We start from the raw sequence: 26,695 nt of genomic DNA, 5'->3' as shown, positions 1-26,695 counted from the left end.
ATGACAGATTTCCTGTGGGGAGACCGAACGAGTCTCCGCCCAGGAAGCCGCCTGCGAACGCGTAGAATGCGCCCCGATGCCGGGCGGGGGAGTCCGCCCCGCCCCAGTGTAAGAAGCGGCAATGCTGGCTTTCAGCCATCGGGCCACGGTCGTCTTTGAGGCCTGGGAACCCTTCCGAGGACCGGACCAAAGTACGAAGAGATGGTCGGAAGTCCGGAACTCATTCGTAGCCTCCAGATAGATACGCAGAGCGCGCTTGACATCCAGAAGTCGGAGAGCCCTTGGTTCAGACGACGAGAAAGACGGCAGTTCCACCGTCTGATTCACATGGAACGCAGACACCGCCTTCGGAAGGAAGGAGGGAACAGTGCGGAGCGAAACTCCGGAGTCAGAGAAGCGGAGATAGGGTTCTCTACGCGACAGGGCCTGCAGTTCCGAGATGCGTCGAGCAGAGCAAATGGCCACCAGAAACACTGTCTTGAGAGTGAGGTCCTTAATCGTCGCATTGCGCAATGGTTCGAACGGAGGTTCCGACATAGAGCGGAGCACGAGGTTAAGACTCCAAGCGGGACAAGGTTCCCGGACCGGAGGTCGCAAGTGCTTGACACCCTTGAGGAAACGCATAATATCCGGGTGCTGAAGCAGGGAGCCCCTGTCGCGCAGGAGCGACCCAAGGGCGGCCACCTGAACTCGCAGTGAATTATAGGCGAGCCCCTTGTCTACCCCCGCTTGTAGAAACTGAAGGATCTGAGGAACCGAAGCCTTTGTGGGTCTCGAGTTCTGGTCGGTGCACCACAGTTCGAAAACCTTCCAGACCCGAACGTAGGTCGCCGACGTCGAAGTCTTCTTGGAACGCAAGAGCGTTGACACTACCGCCTCCTGGTAACCTCGGCGGCGGAGACGTTGCCTCTCAAAAGCCAGGCCGCAAGACAGAAGAGTTCTGCCTGGTCGAAAAATACCGGGCCCTGATGCAGGAGGCGAGGGAGATGTCCCAGGCGGATGGGGCCGTCGATCACCAGTTGGAGAAGGTCCGCAAACCAGGGTCTCCGTGGCCATTCTGGTGCGACGAAGATCACGAGTCCCCGATGAGCTTCTATTCTGCGGAGTAGTCTTCCCACCAGAGGCCATGGCGGGAACGCATAGAGAAGAAGATGGTCCGGCCACGGGAGCACCAGAGCATCCACACCCTCTGCTCTTCGCTCTCTTCGACTGAAGAAATGGGGAGCCTTTGCGTTTTGCGCGGACGCCATTAGATCCATGTGGGGAGTTCCCCACCGGCGAACAAGCAGCTGCATCGCCTCGGAGAGGGACCATTCCCCGGTGTCCAGGCGCTGGCGACTGAGGAAATCCGCCTGGACGTTGTCCACGCCCGCGATGCGCGAGGCCGCCAGACGGACCAGATGTCGTTCCGCCCACTGCATCAGCATGGCTGCTTCGAGCGCGACCTGTGGACTGCGAGTGCCGCCCTGCCGGTTGATGTAGGCCACCGTGGTCGCGTTGTCCGATAGGACCCGAACCTCCCGATTCCGTAGGAGTGGTAGGAAGTGGCGCAAAGCTAGTCTGACCGCCCTGGTCTCCAGACGATTGATGGACCACTTAGTCTCCTCCGTGGACCACGTCCCCTGCGCAGAGCTGCGTTCGCAGACCACCCCCCAGCCTACGAGACTGGCATCGGTGGTGACCACCACCCAATGTGGGAGATCGAGGGACACGCCGCGAGCCAGATTCTCCGGATCCATCCACCAGCAGAAGCTGTTCCTGGCCACCTGTGGAAGGGGAAGGAGCACCTGGTAGTCCTGCGAGAGAGGTTTCCAGCGGGATAGAAGGGCCCTTTGGAGGGGCCGGAGGTGAACGAACACCCACGGGACCATGTCGATGGTGGAGCCCATCACCCCCAGGAGCTGCAGGTAGTCCCATGAGGTGGGAACTGGTAACGCAGAGAACCGCTGTATGTGTTCCCGCAAGGCAAGCGCCTTGTCCTGTCGTAGAAAGACCGCGCTCAGACGAGTGTCGAAAGTCGCCCCCAAAAAAATCCAAGCGCTGTGAGGGTACGAGGGAACTCTTGGAGAAGTTCACTACCCATCCCAGGGACTGCAGGAACTGTATTACCCTGGACACCGCCGCCTGACCAAGTGTGAAAGATTTCGCTCGAATGAGCCAATCGTCCAGGTAAGGATGAACCAGAATACCCTCCTTCCGAAGGGCGGCCGCCACGACCACCATGATCTTGGTGAAGGTGCGCGGTGCCGTCGCCAATCCGAACGGGAGCGCTACAAACTGGACGTGTTGGTCCAGAATCTTGAACCGGAGAAGCCGATGATGCTCCCGACGGATGGGGATATGAAGGTAGGCCTCCGTCAGGTCCAAGGAGGCCAGGAACTCCCCTCGATGCACTGCCGCAATCACCGAGCGCAGTGTTTCCATCCGGAATCGGACCACCCGGAGGGATTTGTTGACTTCCATCAAGTCCAGGATGGGTCTGTGGGAGCCGTCCTTCTTTGGAACCACGAAGTAGATGGAATAATGGCCCAAGCCCACCTCTCCGGAGGGCACGGGCACAATGGCTCCTATCTCCCGAAGACGGTCCAGTGTCGACTGCACCGCCCTTCGCTTGGAGGCTGAGCCACAGGGGGAGAAGATGAACCTTCCCTGCGGGGCGCGGACAAATTCCCAACGCGTAGCCGTGTTCTATGGTATCCAGGACCCACTGGTCCGAAGTGATCCGCGCCCACTCCTCGTAGAAGAATGCCAGCCGCCCTCCAATCCTGGGGACGATGGAGTGGGCGAGCCGAACATCATTGGGAGGACTTAGGAGAGGGCTGCCCTGATCCGGAGGCGGGACGCGCGGGCCTGCGCCCGCGAAAGGAGTGCGACCAGGGCTGTGACCTGGTGGCGGAGGACCTGGGGGCCGCCGGCCTGTAATTCCTGTAGCGCCGTTGCGCCCTGGCCCTGGTTCGTGAAGACGAGAACGCCCTGGAGGGCCGGTACCTGTCCTCCGGCCGACGATGGACCGCGTTCTCCCCCAGGGACTTGATGGGCTGGTCCAAGTCCTCCCCGAACAGGAGCTTACCCCTGAAAGGCAGGGACCCCAGGCTCGACTTGGAGGACGTATCCGCCGCTACCGAGACCATTGATCGAGCCAGGACCCGAAACAGGTCGTAGGAGGCATCAGCCCCATACGCCACCGCAGCTTCCAGCCGATCCGCCTGGGCGGCCTCTCCGGCTGGCAGAACCTGAGAGGTGAGAAGCTGTTGCACCCAGAGGAGGCTCGCCCTCTGCGCTAGCGAGCTGCACATCACCGCCCGCATCCCGTAAGGCTGCGCCACCCGTGACAGGTATGGTTGTCCTCTTCGTGACTGCCGACACCGCAGAGTCCACTTTCGGTACCTTGAGATCCAGAAAATCCTCCGGCAGCGGATACAGCTTTTCCATAGCACAACTGACCTTGAGGGAAGCCTCGGGAGCGTCCCATTCCCTAGTGAGGAGCTGCAGGAACGACTCGTGGATGGGGAAAGCCCGAGCCCTCGGACGAAGGGCTGCCAGCACCGGGTCACCTTTCTTAGCCGAAGTGACGACAGCGGGCGCTACGGGAGCTGGTGGATTCGGCGGTGGATCGAGGTCTAACTCCTGGATGATTTGCGGGATAAGCTCCTCCAGCTCTTCCCGCTGTAAGAGACGCAGCGTGAGCGGGTCGTCCCACTCTGCCGAGGAGTCCCCTTGCGCCAAATCCACCAGGTCCGGCCCCGGGGACGCTGGGCCCGGCCCCCCGCCTCCGACTCCCACGGGAAGCCGGCTGCGGGCGGGAGGCTGGGGGGCCCCCACTCCCGCCAGGACGGGGGGGGGCCTGAGGGGGAGACGAGGGCCGCGGGCCTTAGCGGGGGGCGGACCCGCGGGGGCGTCTAGGCCCTGTAGATATGCAGTGTGCCTCAGCAGTATAAATTCCGGGGAAAGCCCCGGCCTACCCGAGGGGGCCCCGGTGGGGTGGGGGGGGGGGCGCCGTGGAACCCGTGTCCACCAGATCCGGTTCCTGCAACAAGCTCGGGGGGGAACCCTTGGAGGAATCCCTGTCCTCCCGCGCTGCCTGAGTCCCCTCAGGGCGCAGGGAATGCAATATGGCCGCCGTTCCCGCCAAGGATGGGGGAGGGGCCGGCCCGCACCTCCCGGGCAAGCCTGCCAAAAAGGAAAAATCGTCCCGGGACCGCGACGTGCCTTCCCCCCCGGGGAGGCACAGAGCGCAGATCCCTTCGCGCGAAATGCACGATCCCGGATCGCCGCAGGCCGAACAACGCAACGGCCGCGGCATCGGGAGCGCTGGCGAAAACGGAGCAGGCAGGCAAAAAAAATCAGAAAGCCTCGGGGGGGCCGAGAGGAGAAACGCCGGTGCGGGGGGGGCCCGATCGGCCTGCACTGCCCGCCGGCTGAAAAACAGCGCCGCGGGGGGGCCTTCCTGGCCTCACAACCCGCCGAAGAGCTCCCTACTCCCTGCTGCAGGCCACGAGGCCGCGGGGGGGCCTTCCTGGCCTCACAACCCGCCAAAGAAGAGCTCCCTGCTCCCTGCTGCAGCCCACGAGGAGCCGGCAAGATGGCCGCGGGAGAGGGAGAAAACGCTGGGAGGCCGGTTCCACCGGCCGCCGCGTCCAAATAAGCTGCAAAAGAAAAATACAGCAAAAACCAATACAACTTACCCCGGTGGACAGCCTAGTCGCCGGGAAAGGAGAGAGAGAGACAGAGAGACAGCACCAAAAGGAAGCCACGCCTCTCCAATTAAACCAATTAACTTTTTTTTTTTTTTTTTTAAAGAACAAACTTGATCCAAAACAACTAAATATAATAGCCAGAGAAGAAAAACCCAAGCAAGGGAACAATGGTTACAGGTAATCGGGAGCAAGCCCAGATTCCCCTACTCGCATCTGCTGGAGTCAGAAGATACTGAACTCCTGCAGAGGGGGTAGTAGTACTTATGGTGACGCCCCCTCAAAGCTTTGGCTGACTCCATCTGCTGGAATGGGGACATAACCCACGGTCTGGACTGATCCAGGTACGTACAGGGAACATTGTGCTTAGCTCTGGAAGCCAAACCTTCTGCGGCTTGCATTCTCACAGGGACCTTAAGGTTTGATCATGTGACTCCAGTTTTGAATGATCTGCATTGGCTTCCAGCGGAATATCTGATACATTATCAGGTATTGGTCATGATCCATAATGCACTTAATCAGGGATCTCCTTTATGCATTAGTATCTTACTAATGATTCACCAGCCCACAAGAAGCTTGAGATCAGAAGGTCAGTGCCTTTTACATGTTCCTAATCACAAAACAATTTGACTTGGAGAGTCTAGGGAGAAAATAATTTCAGTAGCAGGCCCCTTGCTTGGGAAGAGTCTACCTATAGTGTTACGGAAGCAAAAATGCATTAGGATGTTCAAGAAGCAATTAAAAATTCATTTATTTCAATTGGAATTTTATTAATACAACTAACAATTTTCATTAAAGCAAAGGTGTTTTAGGAATAACTCAGATCTGTATTTTAGTTGATATTTGACATTTTTAGGTCCATTTTCAGCCACTATTGTTACGAGCGCGCGCAGGCGCGGTCGTCTCGGGCGGGTGGTGAGCCCTTGGGCCACGGCAGGACCCCAGGAGGAGCCCAAGGCCACACCGTGGGAGGTGAGCCAGGCAGGCAGGAACGGAAGCAGGGAGTCCGACCCTCAGCCGGACCTGCATGCCCATGGTAGCCAACACGGGGGAAGTTGACTAATGAACGGTCCTCCGACTGTTCCCGGCCCTTTCGGACCTGCCGCAGGGAACGGCAATGGGCAGCAGGCCGGACAGAGGCGAGGGCAGACGGAATCCTTAAACAGAAGACATCAAACGGAGCAGAAGCAGGCTGAAGCAAGACGGAGACATCAGGACAAGGGCTGCAGCGAGACACAGGGAGGATCCAGGCGAGCAGGAACTCAGATGCTGGGATACTCACATCCGAAGCCCCCTCGGCTGGCAGAAGCTCAAGAGCCCGTGGGACGAATCCCTCCTGTTGGCCACTCCAGGGCCCAACAGGACAGAAGGCTCAGGAACCAGGTCAAGGCAGAGACAGGTAGACATCCGGACAAGGGCTGAAGCAGACACTGAAGACAAGGCTGGACGGGAACATTGCACTGTCCATCAGGGCGCCCTACTCAGCCCGCCCGTGGGACTGAGTCGCGGACCACCCTGTCCCAGACGCGCCCTACACAGCCTAGGAAGGCTGGTCGCGGACCACGCTGAGAAGGAGGGCGCGGGGAAGACCCAGGCGAACAGGAACTCCGATGCTGGGATACTCACATCCGAAGCCCTTTCGGCTGGCAGGAACAGGAGCAGACAACAGGCACACGTCAAGGCAGACATCAGGAAACACATCTAGGCAGACATCAGGAAACATGGAGGACCTGGACTGGCAAGGTTACAGACAACTGTAATGCCTGATCGAAGGCCGAAGACAAGCAGGAGTCGGAGTCACGGACCGGAGTCAAGGCAGGCTGAAGACAAGCAGGAGTCAGAGTCACGGACCGGAGTCAAGGCAGGCTGAAGACAAGAAGGAGTCGGAGTCACGGACCGGAGTCAAGGCAGGCTGAAGACAAGCAGGAGTCGGAGTCACAGACCGGAGTCAAGGCAGGCTGAAGACAAGCAGGAGTCGGAGTCACAGACCGGAGTCAAGGCAGGCTGAAGACAAGCAGGAGTCGGAGTCACGGACCAGAGTCAAGGCAGGCTGAAGACAAGCAGGAGTCGGAGTCACGGACCGGAGTCAAGGCAGACTGACGACAAGCAGGAGTCGGAGTCACAGAGGATCAGGAGAGGCCACAGGCAACTGTGTAACTCAATCCGAAGGCCAAGACACAGTGAACAGAAAGTCCTTAAATACTGGAGGTAGAAGGCAACTCCCTGGGAGGAGCTTGCCAGGACCGCCCACCGCTGGTCCTATAACTAGGGTAGAGAGCTGCGGGCCAGCCCCTAGGGAAGGGCGTCGCCCAACAGGAAGTCCAAACACTGAGGCTGCAAGCCACCGGCATGCCTCAGGAGCAGCTAGGCCTCTCAGGCCCTTGAGCAAGTCCTGGATGATGCGCAGGCGAGGCCCTGGCTTCAGAGCGGCCCCTGGAGGAAGGTAAGAGACCTCCTGCAGCGCAGCAGCAGGGGGAATCGCAACAACTATGCAGCTTGGCTAGTTAGCTGAATATACCTGGTAACCAAAGTTAGTATCAGTGTTAACTCTGGGCAGCCCCAAAATGCTTCCTGCCCACCCTTGGAATGCCCCCTTCTTATCCTAAATTCTAGCTGGATAAGGGTTAAATATAGCCACGTAAGCCTTTTAGATGGATAACTATTACCTTATCCATCTAAATGGCGTTTGAATATCAACCTCCGTATGTTTTAATAATTGTTTTATGTGATGTGATTTTTATATTAATATTTGTTTTATCTTTTTTAATTTATTGTAATTTATGTTTTATGTTTATATTACTATGAATGTTTACATGTTAGCAGCCCAGAATATGGGATGGTAACACATAAACATTTTTTAAATAAATAAATAAGACCAACAGGAGAGAAGTGGTTCAAAGAAAAGGCTACTAAAATGATACAGGACCTGCACCTCGAATTCTATCCAGGGAGGCTGAAGGAACTTAAAATGTACTCTGAGAATGAAAGAAGGAATTGGGGAATGATAGAAACATTCAAATGCTAGCAGGCTTCAATATAATAAGGGAAGATGCAATTTTCCATAGAAGAGAAGATTCAAGGACAAAACGCCATGATCTGAAGTTGCAGGGAGGAAGGTTCGGAGGAAACTCAAGAAAATGCCTCTTTTCTGAGAGGGTGGTAGAAGCCTGGAAAAACCACCAGCAACGTTGGTAGGAACCAAAACCATGACAACATGTAAGGATGCTTGGCACAGATACGGAGAAGAAGAATAACAAGACTGGGGAAAGGTGGGGTTAAGTATAGGGGCTTGGATGCTCATCTACCCAGAATGTTAGAGGACCAAGAAAGGAAGAAAACCAAAGCAGAGATCTCAAACTTGTATGGCTGACAGCTGAGAGATATCCTTAGCAACACAGATAGAAAGTGGGCCGACTGGCCTCATCTACCTCGTTACTATGGATGCGAGTATCTTAGCAAGAAACAACCCCTCCCTTCCTTCACCCACCGACTTCCAATTAATATTTTGTGCAAAAAAAGGAAAAGTAAATACATTTAATACAATATTTCTCATTTTCCTAGGTAAAACCCTGCACTTCACTGTCTAAGGAACAGCCTCCATACATGAGCAGAGTCAGCGGGTGTCGTAAACCAGCTCCAGGAGGGTTTCGGACCCCAACTACGCTTAAGATTGTATTTCTCTCTGCATGTTTAATTAAAAAAATATATATCTTCTTTATTTTGGAAGGGAAGAGAATGAAGCGGTCCTAGAAAAACACATGTGGCCCGCCAACATCAATAATTTAATCATGAATGCTCTTAAACATCTGAAGGCACAAACTTTGACTCTATAAGCCCACTGTAAAGGTTTTTAAGATGAACCCCACCATTTTTTTTTATATTCTCATATTGTTTTTTCCAGTAGAAGTAATAGGCCGGCCGAGTCAAGACTCCCTGGGCGACCACTGGTCATCCGTCAGCAAATGGTAGGAGAAAACTCCTGTCCAGCGGAGCCCACTGCAGCTGGCGCCTGTGCCTAGCCGCCCTACTCTCGGTCACTGGTCACAGAACTATCGTTTATCATCAGATATGTAGAAAGGCTCTACATACCGGAGGGGGGTGAGAAGGAACAGAGGCATGGTGGGGAATGCAATGGCTCCTAGCCATCTGCCACATTTAGCAGTCCCATGCTAATTCCAACTCACATCATGCTCTGCTGCCATGCTTTTAAAGTCAGAAAGAAGGCAAATGTCCCTATCCAGTTGGCCCAATTGCTATTACTCCACTTGGGTAGATAAGCATTTAAATTCCCATACTCTTGGAGATGTGGGAGGGAGGGTAGGTATATATGGAGAATCAGCAATGAATAGGTTGCAGAGTCCAGAACTCATAAGAGTTATAAAACTTGGACTATTCGCATTTCCAATATATATCTGTTAGCCAGTAACATCTTCTTTAGGGTTGTATGTGTCAAGTGCTCTACAACGTTATGTATTGGCAATTTAATAATAAAGTGTTACTTTTAAAAAAAAAATCCCATACTCAATCAGAAACTAGCTCTCACACCTCATGTGAGCTTTCAATTCTTCTCCTATAATTGCCCTCCATATTGGTCCCAATCATGCCCAGAATCTGTTGACGTGCAGTCACTGGCAGCCCACTGCAAGCCTCGCCATCTTCCTCCATGATTCTTACAAGATCAGCACGAAATCCAACACCCAGGTCCACTTCCATGTCTTATTACCAAGCTTTCTAATAATCCACGCAGCTTCCAAAACCAGCAGAACCATTGTTCCTACATCAAGCCCCCCTGTGCTCACTGAAGTTTGGATTTTAACTATGATCACTTCATGCAGGTTACCCCAATGCCATCTTGGTCGTCCAATGCAGTTATACCATTTCCTTTGGGGTTGTAAATGCCTCTGTTCTATGCAGGTTATCCTCACTTAACCTGTGGGGTTATTAGGTCATGCCTCCACTATCCCTTCAGTTTTCGCAAGCAAGGATCCTTTGTGCTTATCCTATTAGCTTTAAGAAGTCCATTTCCATTTTAACTTCCACTACCCATTCCGGGTGGCCATTATTTTTTATTTTATCCCAAAGCTGGTCTTAAGGCAGATTACAATAAATTTAAATGAACAGAGGCAACAGAACAGCTTTCAGTCAAACCAGAATTTGCAATTAATGAAACACTGGAATCCAGCATAGGAAGTCCCATTTGTGAATAGTTTCAAGACCCAGTTGTGTCCCTGCTGTTCCAGCATCCACCATCCTGTCCATGAAAAAATATTTCCTCCTACTGTTCCTGAGTCTACCCCTTCATACTGGGAGGCCGAGCACCTCTACAGCTTCCTTTCATTGAAAAGGCCTTCAGGTATTTAAAACATCTATGATATCCTTTCTATCTCTCATCTTCTTTAGGGTATACATTTTTTTTTTAACTTTCATGATGCTTCAAACGCAGATTACATTCAGGTACAGTAGGGATTTCCCTGTCTCTAGCAGCTTTACAATTTAAGGATCTGATTCACTAAAGGGGTTTTCCCCATAGACACAAATGGAGGGTGAAGTAACTCATCCAAGGCCACAAGGACTGTCAGCAGAGCAGCCCTAGTGGTGCAAGCAGTGGGCTGTGAACCAGGGATGCCAGGGTTTAAATCCTGATGCCACTCCTTGTGACCTTGGGCAAGACACTTTCACCTGCCAACTGATGTAGTAAGTAAGCTCAGGACAGGGCACAATTTCACCCCCAGTTGTGTACACATCTTATCTCCCAATGCAGCAAGGAGTTTTGTACACACAAAAAATGTGCCCACACTGCTTAACACCCTCACATGGAAATCCCATACAAATGAAGGCATCAGCTACTACCCCCCAGTACAGAGAGGCATACTGGCTTATCTCCTGCTGCCTTAATGTTGGAAATTTTACTCCTAGTCTGAACTGGAGTAAAGTTTCCAATGCTAGTGTTAGTCTATGGACAGAAACAAGAGTTCTGGTGTTGATTTTATACTCAGAAAATATTTTTTTGTATGCATAATTCCTATTTTATACACAGATAAACCACATTTAGTTTACTGTATCAGGAGTTGTTAAAGAATTAGCTTCTGCATTAAAATGTGCTGAATTTCAGGGCATAGTTTTAACACTCAGATAACTTAGACTGTAAACTCTCTTGAGGATAGGAAAATATATAACGCACCTGAATGTAATCTGCTTTGAAATGTCAGAAAAGGAAGAATATTTTTAAAAAATCAAATATGTATACCCTAAAGAGGAGGAGTCATAGAGGATATGAGGTCCTTAGGCTTCTTACTATTTAAACAGGTCACCACCAGAGGTTTGCCAAGGCAACCATTCAGCATTCTGACTGCTCAATGACCATAAGAACTGCCAAACCAAAATAGCACAACGGTCAATGGAAGGCAGCAGCCCTGTCTCCAATGGTGAAGAGCAGGGCTTAGTTCTTGGATATGTATATAAAACCGAGCATATGCAGGAATGTCTGTCCGTCCCCCCCCCCCCCCCCCCACTTACTAGAAATCTTGGTTTTGGATGCACTGACCTGGTGTTATATTCACGGCCCATGTTCCCCTGGCCAGGCCCTCCTCCAGCGCCATTCCCCGAGGCTGGAGGGCCTCCTTTGCTGCTGGCGCCAGCACAGGCCTTCTGGCGTGCAGGACGCCGCCGGCGCCACCCTGGCCGATTCTCTGCCTTAGGCTCGTGCGCCTTCAGCGAAGATTTAAAGGGCCCACGGCGGGAAAATGCCATCAGCCCTTCCTGCTGACATCAGGGCTCTGCCCCTTAAAAACACACAGCTGATGTCACTCCAGTGACTTGGCAACAAGTCTGCTCTCGGTGTTCCTTGTGCTGCAATGCTTGCTCCAGTGCTACTTCCTGTTCCTGCCTACCTGACTCAGTCTTCGCCTTCCAGTACCTGTTCCTGTCTTCCTCTGCCTGTTCCAGACCTCTCTCCCTGCTTCCCTTCGACGGACTTCTCTGGCTTGACCTTTGGACTGGACATCGCTTCGCCTACTCGCTGCCTGCCCCGACCACCAGATTGGACATCACTATGCCTGCTCACCGCCTGCCCTGACCTTTGGACTGGATACTTCGTCTGCTCGCCTCAGGTCTCGCCTCCTAGCGCTGGTGACCTGTGGGGGTTCAACCCTCATGGGTAGTGTCAACACCAACCACCTAGGCCAAGGGTCCACAACCGCCACCCAGGCGCAACACCCGGGTACCACATCCCTAACAGAATAATTCTGAAGCCCGTAGCCACAGCACCCTGAGATCACTAGCTTTGTTGGTAGAAGGATGAGGTAGCTAGAGATGGGGAGATTAACAGGATGCAAAAGAGAAATGGCTGGCGTACTGATGACCATCTATTGATCTCTGGATACAAACTGACAAAACAGGGTCCAGAACAGCTTTTACTGCCCAACGACACAAAATCGGGAGAGAGGTGGTAAAGGGGGAGGGAGGGAAGAAGGGGGCCTGCGCTTAAAAAATGAACAAAGCTTAGAAAGATGCCTTACAGTCAGGCAAGTTGCCCACAGGCTACCAATGAGGAGCACTCGTTTTTTCCCATGCAGCGGCAGCAAATGATTGTGCGTTAGCTTAAAACATGCCAAAAAAAAAATCACAAATGGGAAAAACCCTGTAGTACAGTAGACCCTAGTTTGGATTGTTTTTCGGTTTCATTCGGGAGATCTCACAGCGCCCCCTCCCCTCCCCAAGCCCCTTCGGTTCTACAACCTTTACGTAACCTGCAGCTCATATATTGCAACCATCCCCCGTTATTATAGCAACAACCAACAAAGAGAGAGCCCGGTGCTGATCGACCAATTCCCAGCGGAGGTGGGGGGAGGCATCACCGCCCCCCTCCAGCAGGATGCTCCCGGAGAGGATGCAGGAAGGGATTAACACTATCGCATCCGTGCTTGTGCAACTAAAGGAAACGGAGGTGGCGGGATAAAAATGATAGAATTACTAGCCTGGTCCTCCCCCGTGCGTTTTAATCGATTTATTTGGCTTGGACTCGCTGCAAAAGCAGCAAAATATGCCCGCCCACCCACCCCATCGCATCCCGCTGCGGGCTCCCACTCACCCGGGCGGCTGTGGTCTCCTCTCCCCGCCCGGGCGGAAAGGTGCGACGACAGCGGCTCCTGCAACGCTCCGTGTTTAGGGGAGCGGCGGCGGCGGCGACCAGGTTTAAGCTGAGCAGTGTCAGCAGCAAGAGGAAGAGGCAGCGGCAGGAGGCAGCGAGCGTGTACCGAGCGCCGGCCATCCCTGCACCTTCCACTGGCGCGAGGCACGCTGGGAGGGGACAGGAGGGGAGGGGGGGAGGCTGCCGTGGACGACTGGCTTCAACCCAAATCTTCAGCTTTTTTAGCGCTCCAGTCGCTTCTATCAGAAATTAAAATACATTTTACCTCCACGGGTTTTTTTTGGGGGGGGGGGGGGGGGGTTTTTGGGGGGGGGCAGTTGTAGGAATCATTTTCCCGTGGAGGCTAAGAATGGGGATGAGGAGGGCTCTTATATCCCTAAGATGTCGTCAAGATCAAAGGTGTTGCACCACCCGCAGGGCACATTTCTAGTGCTCTTTACACTCGAATCTGGCCCTTCTGAGCCTAAAAGACAATTCAGAGCGGTTAACAACAAAGCAATCTCCATCAGGGGCCTCATGCATAGGACCAATCTTTCTTTAGCTATTTAATTTATATTCTATTTAATTTATATTCTGCAGAATAACCACATAATCCTACAAAACGTAAACTGTATGATGGAGGAGTAGCTTAGTGGTTGGAGCAGGAGACTGCAAACCAGGGAAGTCAGGGTTTAAATCCCACTGCCATTCCTTGTGACCTTAGGCAAGTTACTTTTCCCTCCATTGCCTCGGGTACAGTCTTTTAGGGATAAAGAAATACCTGCAGTACCTGAATGCAATCCACTTTGATGTGCTTGGATAAAAAAGCTGAATATAAATTAAATAGTTAAAGAAAGACTGGCTCCTATGCATGAGGCCTTTTTGTTCCCTTCCCCCCGGCGAGCCTGATCTGCGATCGCACAGACAGCATCACAGCACAACAGCTAAGTCCCTCCCTCCAGACTTACCATCCAATCGGGGAGACGAGAGGGATTTTAAATTTCACCTCTCTCCGGCGCCGCTGACAATAACAACCTGAGGCCGCCGCTGCTGCTGACGCTACCGCTACCGCTTCTGCTGCCGCTGCAAGAGGAAGGCCTGCGCGGTCGGCGCCCAGACCCGTCGGGGTAAGGCCTTTTTGTTCCCTTCCCCCCGGCGAGCCTGATCTGCGATCGCACAGACAGCATCACAGCACAACAGCTAAGTCCCTCCCTCCAGACTTACCATCCAATCGGGGAGACGAGAGGGATTTTAAATTTCACCTCTCTCCGGCGCCGCTGACAATAACAACCTGAGGCCGCCGCTGCTGCTGACGCTACCGCTACCGCTTCTGCTGCCGCTGCAAGAGGAAGGCCTGCGCGATCGGCGCCCAGACCCGTCGGGGTAAGGCCTTTTTGTTCCCTTCCCCCCCGGCGAGCCTGATCTGCGATCGCACAGACAGCATCACAGCACAACAGCTAAGTCCCTCCCTCCAGACTTACCATCCAATCGGGGAGACGAGAGGGATTTTAAATTTCACATCTCTCCGGCGTCAAAGGGGCTTGCCCCTTTGTGCGCCCCTTCGTGCAGCCCCTGAGATCATACTCTTTTTCATTATCTGCTTAATTCTCCTTTCATACCTTGATTAGAATTCAGCATATCATCTTTAAATCTATAAATTACATTGGCAACAAGATTCAAGTCAGCTGATTCGTGTAAGGGAGACGAGAATAGATCCCAAGCTTTATTCATCAACAGGAAAACAAATTGAAATTGTAATCCAAAATCTCCACAAACCCTGGAACCTCAACAGATAGTGTTCCCTGATCCTAAAGCCAGCTTCGGGTCAATAATAAGCCAGTTTACTGGCCCTTGAATCTTCATCTTCTTTGGAGCACTCGAGTAATCCTCTAATATTCTCTCTATACCACACAAACAGATCAACATGCTTCTTGGTTTCCCTATCCCTATACATCACCATGTTTGCCATGGCGAATACTCCATACCAATCATCAAGAATCAACGTAAACATCAAACTAAGCCTCTCCCACAACACTACAACCGTCATCAAAGGCTAATTCCAATAATGATTTCACCAATCACACAATTCCTCGGCCTTTCTCTGTTATCTCTTACTCTATTCAATGCTCAATCACTTTCAAAAAAAACTCATATCTTAAACGACTACCTTACTGAAGTAAACCCAGATATCTGTGCAATCACAGAAACGTGGTTTAAACCTTCAGATTTAGCTCTGTTAAATCAACTACCAACTCAGCTTTATGATTTTTTCTCCATACCTAGAACCAAAAGAAAGGGAGGAGGTCTGCTTCTCGCAGCCAAGAAAGGTCTAAGAATATCTTTACAACATTCATATGCCACATCAAAATTAGAGCTCTCTTTCTTTAAATCTGATCATTTACAAATTGGCCTAATCTACGCTCCACCAGGATCTTTAGATTCTGACCCTTCACCAGTCATTGAACTCTCTGCCAAATACTTCAACCCAGACAAACCTGCCATCTTACTGGGTGATTTCAACTTACATGTCGATGCTTCACCACAATCCCCAAATTGTGTTACCCTACTCTCGGCTCTCAACTACATGGGCTTCACACAAATTATAAAAGCCCCTACCCACAAAGCAGGTCACACTTTAGACCTTATTTTCATTAATCAGTGCATCTCAAACACAAATACAATCACATGTTCACCTGTCCCTTGGTCGGACCATCAAATCATCAACACGACCTTCAAGCTTTCACAACATCCTCCACTTTCGTTCCCAAAAAACACTATTCAATTCAGGAAACCTTGTTCTACAGACCTTCTCATCAATCAGTTCACTAATGAATTATTACATCTCGATCTCTCCAACGCATCTACAGCCACCACCTCATGGTGCAACATCACCAAAAAGATCGCAGACATTACCTGCCCTTCCATCACAAAAGTAGTACAACCTTCGCCAGACAACAGGAAACCCTGGTTCACCCCAGAACTGAAGCTGCTTAAACAAGAGCTAAGAAATAAAGAACACACTTGGAGGAGAAACCCATCCCCCACAACATTAGCTATTTATAAAACCTCCCTCAATGCTTATAGGATCACCATACTGAGAACAAAGAGAGATTTTTTCTCAAAAAAAATACATCATTTCATATTTGATTCAAAAGCACTTTTCTCCTACGTTTCAGCTCTCACTAAACCATCACCTCCTACCATTCCTGATGATCAAGCACTCAACAAAGCATCAGAACTAGCAGAATACTTTAAGGATAAAATTGACAAACTGACTATCTCTTTCTCATCATCTTTTTCATATCCCCCTTTCCCTCACATTACCTCACCTCAACTAAATACAACGCTGGAAACTTTCGAGACCACTTCAGCACTTGAGATAGAAAACATACTTAAAAAAATGAAACCGTCATCTCATCCCTTAGACACAATTCCTACTAACCTTCTCATCGCGATAAGAAACTCCATATCAAAACCAATTGCAGACATCATTAACTGCTCTCTCTCCCAGGGTCTAGTTCCTGACCAACTTAAATTAGCCATTCTCAAACCTCTACTTAAAAAACCTAACCTTCCAACCACAGATCCAGCTAACTTCCGCCCAATAGCTAATCTGCCATTGATCGCCAAAATTATGGAAAAGATAGTCAATAAACAACTATCTGAATATTTGGAAGAAAACAACATTCTTGTATCTTCCCAGTATGGCTTTCGGAAATCGTTAAGCACTGAATCTCTCCTTATCTCTCTTACCGATTCTATTCTATCTAATATGGACAAAAAACAACCACATCTTTTGATACTACTAGATCTCTCTGCAGCCTTTGACACTGTCAACCATTCATCTCTATTAAAATGTCTGGCAGATATAGGCATTAAAGGAACAGTCTTCAGCTGGTTCAAATCCTTCCTAGCAAATAGACAATTCAAAGTAAAGATTAACAACAAAGAATCACAACCGATCCCTTCCAACCGGGGGGTCCCTCAGGGTTCCTCCCTTTCCCCTACCCTCTTCAACATTTACCTCTTACCTCTATGTCATCTACTTACTAAACTAAACCTAACTCACTATCTCTACGCGGATGACATCCAGATACTCATCCCAATCTCAGAATCCTTACAAAAAACCTTGGCTCACTGGAACAATTGTTTGCAACAGATCAATCATCTTCTCTCCAGCCTTTGCCTCATTCTTAACAACAACAAAACTGAGATCCTAATCATCAATCAAGACATCAACATCAAACTTCTAAACCCAGCTGACCTACTCAACTCATCCACTCCCATATTAAATCACTCACCACATGTTCGAGATCTAGGTATCATGCTAGACAATCAGCTCAATTTTAAAAAATTCATAAGCACAACCACCAAAGACTGTTTTTATAAGTTACAAGTCTTAAAAAAATTGAAGCCTCTTCTTTATTTCAACGATTTTCGGATGGTCCTACAAGCCATTATTCTATCAAAAGTCGACTATTGCAATTCGCTTCTCTTTGGCCTTCCATATTCATCCATCAAACCCCTCCAAATGCTACAGAACTCTGCAGCCAGAATCCTTACCAATACGAATAAAAGAGATCACATCACTCCCATTCTCAAGCTCCTCCACTGGCTGCCTATAAAGCAAAGGATCCTATATAAAGTACTCACCGTAATTCATAAATCCATTCACAATATCTCTCCTCTTCAATTATGTAACCAACTACGCCCTCACTCCTCCTCTAGACCCATCAGAGGAGCATATAAAGGCACACTCTATGTACCTTCAACAAAATCCTCGCATCATAAACGTGCCATATCTACAGCAGGCCCCATTCAATGGAATGCGCTCCCACCAGACATTCGGCTTGAGTTCTGCCACTCTTCATTCAAAAAAAAACTTAAAACCTGGCTCTTTAGCCAAGCTTTTCCAGGACCATGATCATCATTTTTTCCCCTCCAACCAGCAAGAACATATCTTCTTCACAAACCCCCATTTTCCATACCACTACCTACTTCGGTATCTAATCTCTTGCTGCAGGACACTTGAGACTTTCTCACTTATACGTTATAATTTTTATGCTCAATAAGACCTGTCAACTTAATTGTTTAAGTCTTTTTTTTTTTTTTTTTTCTCCTTTATCTTTTGGTCATCAATGTTACAACGTTATTGTTAAATTTTGAACTTATGTACACTGTTCCAAGTTTCATAACCTTGTTCTATGTAATGCCTTTTGGCAATTTTCATGTTCTGTTTCAATGTAAACCGATGTGATCTTTATTTCATATAGGAACACCGGTATATAAAAATCTAAAAATAAATAAAATAAATGAGGCCCCTGCAGGAGCCCCTGATGAACCTCAGTGCACACAGGGGCTGATGCAATACAGTGCGCTCAGCTGAGCGCACTGTATAACCCACAGTCCGGGTTAAATAGTCGCTAATCCACCTCCTAATGCAATAGGGGGATTAGCACCTATTTAACGCATGTCTGATTCCAGTGGGAACACTGAGAGGAGAGGATCACCTTGGTGGTGGCTGAAAGGAATCAGTAAGTTTTTGCTTGGGACATTGTCTTTTTTAAAAGTAATGGGGCAAAGTTAACTATTTGGGAATATTATTTAGTGTGTTTGTGTGTTTGTGCCTTTAATAGTCAGAAAGGCAGTGAATAAACAAGTTAGACTGTTTGTATTTTTAGTCAGTCAATAAGGTAGCAGTAGGTAGTGTGTTTATTTTTAAAAGTCTGCAGAACTGAGTGTTCTCCAGACTTTTAAAGAACTGAGTGTTTGTATTTAATACTAACTGAGTGATTGTATTGAAAAAAAACAAACCACAACCCCCCCTCCCCCCCAAAAAAAGTAGCCAGAAGCTAGAAATAAGCTAGGAGCAGTGTATACCTAAGTAAAAAAGTTGAATAGTTCAACTCAGTTACTCATCTTGGAAAGGTGTTGAGGTAGTGTGATTGGGTTTGAATAGGGACCAACATTTGTTAATCAAGAGAGCAGTGAGTCTCTCAGGCTGACTAACTGAAGATTTCAATTACCCCAATATTGACTGGGTAAATGTATCATCAGGTCACGCTAGAGAGATAACGTTCCTGGATGGAATAAATGATAGCTTTATGGAGCAATTGGTTCAGGAACCGACGAGAGAGGGAGCAATTTTAGATCTAATTCTCAGTGGAGCACAGGACTTGGTGAGAGATGTAATGGTGGTGGGGCCGCTTGGCGATAGTGATCATAATATGATCAAATTTGATTTAATGACTGGAAAAGGAACAGTGTGCAAATCCAAGGCTCTCGTGCTAAACTTTCAAAAGGGAAACTTTGATAAAATGAGAAAAATTGTTAGAAAAAAACTGAAAGGAGCAGCTACAAAAGTAAAAAATGTCCAAGAGGCGTGGTCATTGTTAAAAAATACCATTCTAGAAGCACAGTCCAGATATATTCCACACAATAAGAAAGGTGGAAAGAAGGCAAAACGATTAACAGCATGGTTAAAAGGGGAGGTGAAAGAAGCTATTTTAGCCAAAAGATCTTCATTCAAAAATTGGAAGAAGGATCCAACAGAAGAAAATAGGATAAAGCATAAACGTTGGCAAGTTAAATGTAAGACATTGATAAGACAGGCTAAGAGAGAATTTGAAAAGAAGTTGGCTGTAGAGGCAAAAACTCACAGTAAAAACATTTTTAAATATATCCGAAGCAGAAAGCCTGTGAGGGAGTCAGTTGGACCGTTAGATGATCGAGGGGTTAAAGGGGCACTTAGAGAAGATAAGGCCATCGCGGAAAGATTAAATGATTGCTTTGGTGTTTACTGAAGAGGATGTTGGGGAGGTACCCGTAATGGAGAAGGTTTTCATGGGTAATGATTCAGATGGACTGAATCAAATCACGGTGAACCTAGAAGATGTGGTAGGCCTGATTGACAAACTGAAGAGTAGTAAATCACCTGGACCAGATGGTATACACCCCAGAGTTCTGAAGGAATTAAAAATGAAATTTCAGACCTATTAGTAAAAATTTGTAACTTATCATTAAAATCATCCATTGCACCTGAAGACTGGAGGATAGCAAATGTAACCCCAATATTTAAAAAGGGCTCCAGGGGCGATCCGGGAAACTACAGACCGGTTAGCCTGACTTCAGTGCCAGGAAAAATAGTGGAAAGTGTTCTAAACATCAAAATCACAGAACATATAGAAAGACATGGTTTAATGGAACAAAGTCAGCATGGCTTTACCCAAGGCAAGTCTTCCCTCACAAATCTGCTTCACATTTTTGAAGGAGTTAATAAACATGTAGATATAGTATACTTGCATTTTCAGAAGGCGTTTGACAAAGTTCCTCATGAGAGGCTTCTAGGAAAAGTAAAAAGTCATGGGATAGGTGGCGATGTCCTTTCGTGGATTGCAAACTGGCTAAAAGACAGGAAACAGAGAGTAGGATTAAATGGACAATTTTCTCAGTGGAAGGGAGTGGACAGTGGAGTGCCTCAGGGATCTGTATTGGGACCCTTACTTTTCAATATATTTATAAATGATCTGGAAAGAAATACGACGAGTGAGATAATCAAATTTGCAGATGACACAAAATTGTTCAGAGTAGTTAAATCACAAGCAGATTGTGATAAATTGCAGGAAGACCTTGTGAGACTGGAAAATTGGGCATCCAAATGGCAGATGAAATTTAATGTGGATAAGTGCAAGGTGATGCATATAGGGAAAAATAACCCATGCTATAATTTAGAGATGTGAATCGTGTCCTCGATCGTCTTAACGATCGATTTCGGCTGGGAGGGGGAGGGAATCGTATCGTTGCCGTTTGGGGGTTTAGAATATCGTGAAAATCATGAAAATCGTGAACCGGCACACTAAAACCCCCTAAAACCCACCCCCGACCCTTTAAATTAAATCCCCCACCCCCAAATGCCTTAAATTACCCTGGGATCCAGCGGCGGTCCATAGCTAAATCGGGGGAAGGGGGAGGGCAGGAAAACCGGCACACTAAATCCCCCTAAAACCCACCCCCGACCCTTTAAATTAAATCCCCCCCTCCCGAACCCCCCCCCCCCAAATGCCTTAAAGTACCCTGGGGTCCAGCGGAGGTCCGAAACGGGCTCCTGCTGTTGAAGCGTGTTGTCTTCAGCCGGCGCCATTTTGCAAAATGGCCGCCGCAAAATGGCGGCGGCCATAGACCAACACGATTCGACCGCAGGAGGTCGCTTCCGGACCCCCGCTGGACTTTTGGCAAGTCTTGTGGGGGTCAGGAGGCCCCCCCAAGCTGGCCAAAAGTCTCTGGGGGTCCAGCGGGCGTCCGGGAGCGATCTCCTGCCGTGAATCGTTTTCCGTACGGATAATGGCACCGGCCATACGTGTATGGCCGGCGCCATTTTCCGTACGGAAAATGGCGCCAGCAGGAGATCGACTGCAGGAGGTCGTTCAGCGGAGGTCCGGAACCCTCGCTGAACGACCTCCTGCAGTCGATCTCCTGCCGGCGCCATTTTCCGTATGGAAAATGGCGCCGGCCATACACGTATGGCCGGCGCCATTATCCGTACGGAAAACGATTCGCGGCAGGAGATCGCTCCCGGACGCCCGCTGGACCCCCAGAGACTTTTGGCCAGCTTGGGGGGGCCTCCTGACCCCCACAAGACTTGCCAAAAGTCCAGCGGGGGTCTGGAAGCGACCTCCTGCGGTCGAATCGTGTTGGTCTATGGCCGCCGCCATTTTGCGGCTGCCATTTTTCAAAATGGCGCCGGCTGAAGACAACACGCTTCAACAGCAGGAGCCCGTTTCGGATCGCCGCTGGACCCCAGGGTACTTTAAGGCATTTGGGGGGATTTAATTTAAAGGGTCAGGGGTGGGTTTTAGGGGGATTTAGTGTGCCGGTTTTCCTGCCCTCCCCCTTCCCCCGATTTAATTTAAAGGGTCGGGGGTGGGTTTTAGGGGGATTTAGTGTGCCGGTTTTCCTGCCCTCCCCCTTCCCCCGATTTAGCTATGGACCGCCACTGGACCCCAGGGTAATTTAAGGCATTTGGGGGGGGGTTTCGGGAGGATGGGGGATTTAATTTAAAGGGTTGGGGGTGGGTTTTAGGGGGTTTTAGTGTGCCGGTTTTCCTGCCCTCCCCCTTCCCCCGATTTACGATTTTTTGACGATAAATCGGGGGAATTGGTATTGTATCGTGGCCCTAACGATTTTTGACGATTTAAAATATATCGGACGATATTTTAAATCGTCAAAAAACGATTCACATCCCTACTATAATTACACAATGTTGGGTTCCATATTAGGTGCTACAACCCAAGAAAGAGATCTAGGTGTCGTAGTGGATAACACATTGAAATCGTCGGTTCAGTGTGCTGCGGCAGTGAAAAAAGCAAACAGAATTTTGGGAATTATTAGAAAGGGAATGGTGAATAAAACGGAAAATGTCATAATGCCTCTGTATCGCTCCATGGTGAGACCGCACCTTGAATACTGTGTACAATTCTGGTCGCTGCATCTCAAAAAAGATATAAATGCGATGAGAAGGTACAGAGAAGGGCTACCAAAATGATAAGGGGAATGGAACAACTCCCCTATGAGGAAAGATTAAAGAGGTTAGGACTTTTCAGCTTGGAGAAGAGACGACTGAGGGGGGATATGGTAGAGATGTTTAAAATCATGAGAGGTCTAGAACGGGTAGTTGTGAATCGGTTATTTACTCTTTCAGATAGTAGAAAGACTAGGAGGCATTCCATGAAGTTAGCATGGGGCACATTTAAAACTAATCGGAGAAAGTTCTTTTTTACTCAATGCACAATTAAACTCTGGAATTTGTTGCCAGAGGATGTGGTTAGTGCAGTTAGTATAGCGGTGTTTAAAAAAGGATTGGATAAGTTCTTGGAGGAGAAGTCCATTACCTGCTATTAAGTTCACTTAGAGAATAGCCACTGCCATTAGCAACGGTAACATGGAATAGACTTAGTTTTTGGGTACTTGCCAGGTTCTTATGGCCTGGATTGGCCACTGTTGGAAACAGGATGCTGGGCTTGATGGACCCTTGGTCTGACCCACTATGGCATGTTCTTATGCTCTTATGATGCAGAGTGAATGAGATAGCGCTCATCACATGCAAATGCATGTGAATGAGGCTATTACTCAGTCACTCCAAATGCAAAAAGATAAATGTGCGTCTCAGACGCACATTTATCGCTTAGCTAGTAACGCCTGCCTGGAGCAGGCGTTAGTAGCTCAGTGCATTGAAAAATAGTACAGAAAAGCAGAAAAAACTGCTTTTCTGTACTTCTTTGAAAGTTAAAAAAAAACCCCCTCTGCTGACCGCTTTGAAGACCCACGTCGATATGCTTGGTGTCTGTTTTCATAACCGCCCGGCTGCATTTTGAAAACCGGCGGACTGCAGTTATGAAAACCGACGTCGAGTTTATCGACATCGATGTTCATAACCAGCAGACCGTCGGTAACCGCAGGGTTGCGTTAGCAAGGAGGCGCTCAGGTCGCGCAAGCCTCCTTGCTAGTGCGACCCCCTAATTTGCATATAGCATGGCATCCCCCTTGTGGGCGCCATGCGCATGTTAAGAAAGCAGGCGCTGACTTTTCAGCGCCCGCTTTCCGTATTTTTTATAGCATCGGCCCCGCTGTAAGCTTCCTTCTCTATAAGAGTGACCTTACCAAAGGTGCAGGCTTTGCTAGTTCTGAGGAAAGGAATCCTACAAACTCACAGGTAGAAGCAGAAGCAAACGCAAGCCGGGCTCAGCCTGTCCCTTCAGCTAGTCTTGTGCTTTGAATGTCAAGTAGAGTTCCCAGGTCAACTAACCAAACAAGCAGGCTGATCCAGCCCCTGGCTTTGTCCCCTTGTGTTCAGCTCTGATTTTCTTAGGGAGATCCGTGAGAAAAAAAATCAGAGCAACAACAACTTTTAGGCAATGCAGTGGAGGCCAGACTAGCACTGGATCAGCCTGTTCTGTCGATGTGGGGGCAAGGTGAAAATCAAGCAGGCTGAGGCAATATTGGCACGGGGAAAACAGGCACTCATAAGCACCCGCTCTCCCAACGCTCGCTGATCGACCTCTCCGGGGTGCCCGATTTAATATTTAAATTGGTTGCCATGGTAAAAAGCAGGCGCTAGAGGAAATTGTGCACCCCTAGCACCTGCTCGGCAGTGGGCACCCAGGACGGTGGCTGTGAGCAGGTTAGGAAAACGGAGGCTCCCTAACCTGACCGCCGACACATGTTTAAAAAAAATCTTTTTAAACGTTCTCCTACTTTATGTTCCTCTGATTTAATATTACCATGATATTGAGTCATAGGTAGTACAGAAAAGCAGTATTTTTCTGCTTTTCTTTACACTTTTTAGGCTGCCCAAAAATTAACACCTGCTTCAGGCAGGCGTTAATTTCTGAGCATAAAAATGTGTGGGTCTTGTGCACTTTTTTTTTTTAATTGGGGGAGAATAGCTAATAGCCTCATCAACATGCTTTTGCATGTGATGAGTGCTTTTAGCTTTGTAGGGGGTTGGACGTGCATTTTGGACACGCTAATCCCTTTATAGCATAAGGGGTTGTGATTGCGCGTCCAAAATTTCACTTCAGTACTGCTGTCCTATGCTGCCATGATAGCCCATCCCCAACACTATAATTTTCTATCAGTTTGGGGATAAAGCACACATTTCATCAGTGCAGGGCCCCGCTGCAGTTGATTCATCCCAGGACCCCCCTCCCCCCATCCTCCTAAGGTCAGCCCTGCTCATTGAAGGAGGGCACAAAGGGCCTTTGCCATCTCCGGTGCCCCCTCGGATTACCGGCATCCTTTGTGCAGACTCCAGCACCCACTCAGGTCTCAGAGTCTCTCCCATTTCAACAGGATTCTCCCCTTCCACCCCAGGGTCCTTATTATAGATTTAACACAGAAAAGCTAGTGTTCTAACATAAGTGCCATGCTAGGTCAGACCAAGGCCCACTGAGCCCAGCATTCTGTCTCCAACAGTGGCCAGTCTGGGTCACAAGTCAGATCCCCAATAGTTGATCTGTTTCTTGTATCTCACTCCCAGGGGTGAGCGCTGACCTTCCCAAGTCTACCTGACTATGGACTTTTCCTTCAGGAACTTGTCTTTTGAACCCCACTATCGGGCTGATTCAAAAACCCCGTGGGAGAGCCAGCACTCCGTGTTGAGCGCCTGCTCTCCCGACGCGCGCCCAGGTACCTGTCCTGGGCGCGTGATTCTGTATTTAAATTAGGGCCCGCGCTAATAAGGAGGCCCTAGGGACAATAGCGTATCCCTAGTGCCTCCTTATTAGCGGAAGCAGCAGCTGTCAGCGGGTCTGACAGCCAACGCTTAATTTTACCGGCATTGGTTGTCAAACCCGCTGACAGCCACGGGTTCGGAAAACGGACACCAGCAAAATTGAGCGTCTGTTTTCGAACCCAACCAGCGGGCAGAAAGCAGTTTTTTCTGCTTTTCTGTACACTTACCCAGTGCCGTCTATGGTTAACGTCTGAGAGTAAAATGTGTGGCTTGAGTATTCTGGGATAATAACTAATAGGCTCATCAATATGCATTTACAAGTGATGACCGCTTTTAGTTTTGGGGTGGTTAGCCACACGTTTTCCACGCGCTATTACTACCCCTTACAGTATAAGGGGTAATAATAGTGCGTCTAAAACACGCGACCAAAAGGGGGCTAAACGGTGCACTCAGCCGAGTGCACCATTCTGTATCGACCTGTATGTTAATTCCTTGACCACAACCTCTGCCAACAGATTCCAGAGCTTGATTGTGCATTCAATGGAAAAAATTCCTACAATTTATTTTAAATCTGCTGATTCCTAGTTTCATGGTGTGTTCTCTAGTCCTGGTGTTATGTGAAAGGGTAAATATCCGCTCCCTATTTCCCCATTCTACCCCACCCATGGATTTTATAAATTTCAATCATATCCCCTCTCAGTTGTCTCTTTCCAAAACTAAAGAGCCCTAATTTGTTTAGCCTTTTTCCATCTCCTTTCTCCTTTTTATCGCCCCTCTCTGTACCTTTTCTATGTTTGCTATGTCTTTTTTTGAGGTGGGGCCTAATGCCAAAATTCTATTAAAAGTGAATGTAAAAAATACCATTTCCTCTCCCCTATCCATTCCAAAAGTCCACAGTAAAATACTCTGATGTGATCACTGCAGTGCAAATCAAAAGAGGGGTCTCTTTTCCTCTTCTGACAGCAGTACTGAAGTGTTCCTAAAGTTAATGCATTAATTATTTCTTGTACTAATTATTTCTTTATGGACCACAGGGCTGCATGGCTGCTTTTATTAGATGCAAGCATATAACTATATGGACATGAGGACTTTTAGAATCGAGGCCATGGTGCATGAAGCAAAAAAAAAAAATAAATAAACACCTATTGTTATTCTGGGTGCTATTCACTTTCAACAGCAATGCCAATAGGCTCCAGGCTATAGAGAACAGGCCAAGCCAGTTCTATTGCAGCTATGGACATGCAGTCAGGCCTGGATTTAGGCATAGGCAGCTGTTGAGGGTGTTAGATTTTGAAGGCACCAAATATCTAGGCCAAAAAGTAACTTGCTTCCACATCCTTTAGGGCAGTATGCCGGCACAGCTTCAAAGGGATGCTGCCATTGTAGTCTACTTACGGGAGAGAGGGGGGCAATTTTTAAATCCGGCCCTGCAAGCAGTCCCTGCTTTTCTTACAGAAATTAGAACTACAAGTCCCTAGATGCACTGGGGTTAAAACCAGGAGTGACTCAGCCTGCCCCTTGGAACTTGTTAGTAGGTCCCACTGTACCATCTGGTTACTTGGTTCTGTACATTGCTGTTTTCTAGTGGGGTGGGGGCACAGCAGATCTTCAGAAGGAACTTTGTTACGTTTTTGAAAACATAAA

The 26,695-nt window shown here is 48.8% G+C and overlaps 1 protein-coding gene across 1 annotated transcript in view; it reads right to left on the bottom strand.

The window, feature by feature from the left end:
• Positions 1–12,982, bottom strand: part of TMEM59L (transmembrane protein 59 like) — a 45,564-nt gene extending 32,582 nt beyond the window's left edge. Inside the window, exon 1 of the mRNA XM_029614449.1 lies at positions 12,784–12,982. Within this exon, the coding sequence (XP_029470309.1) occupies positions 12,784–12,963 (180 nt within the window). The 5' untranslated portion in view covers positions 12,964–12,982. The remainder of the gene's footprint in view (positions 1–12,783) is intronic.
• Positions 12,983–26,695: the final 13,713 nt, after the last annotated feature.

Source organism: Rhinatrema bivittatum, chromosome 8 (genome assembly GCF_901001135.1).
Source record: "Rhinatrema bivittatum chromosome 8, aRhiBiv1.1, whole genome shotgun sequence".
Taxonomy (NCBI): Eukaryota; Metazoa; Chordata; class Amphibia; order Gymnophiona; family Rhinatrematidae; genus Rhinatrema; species Rhinatrema bivittatum.
The sequence above is the reverse complement of the archived record's forward strand: the minus strand, read 5'-3'. Positions and strand labels throughout refer to the sequence as shown.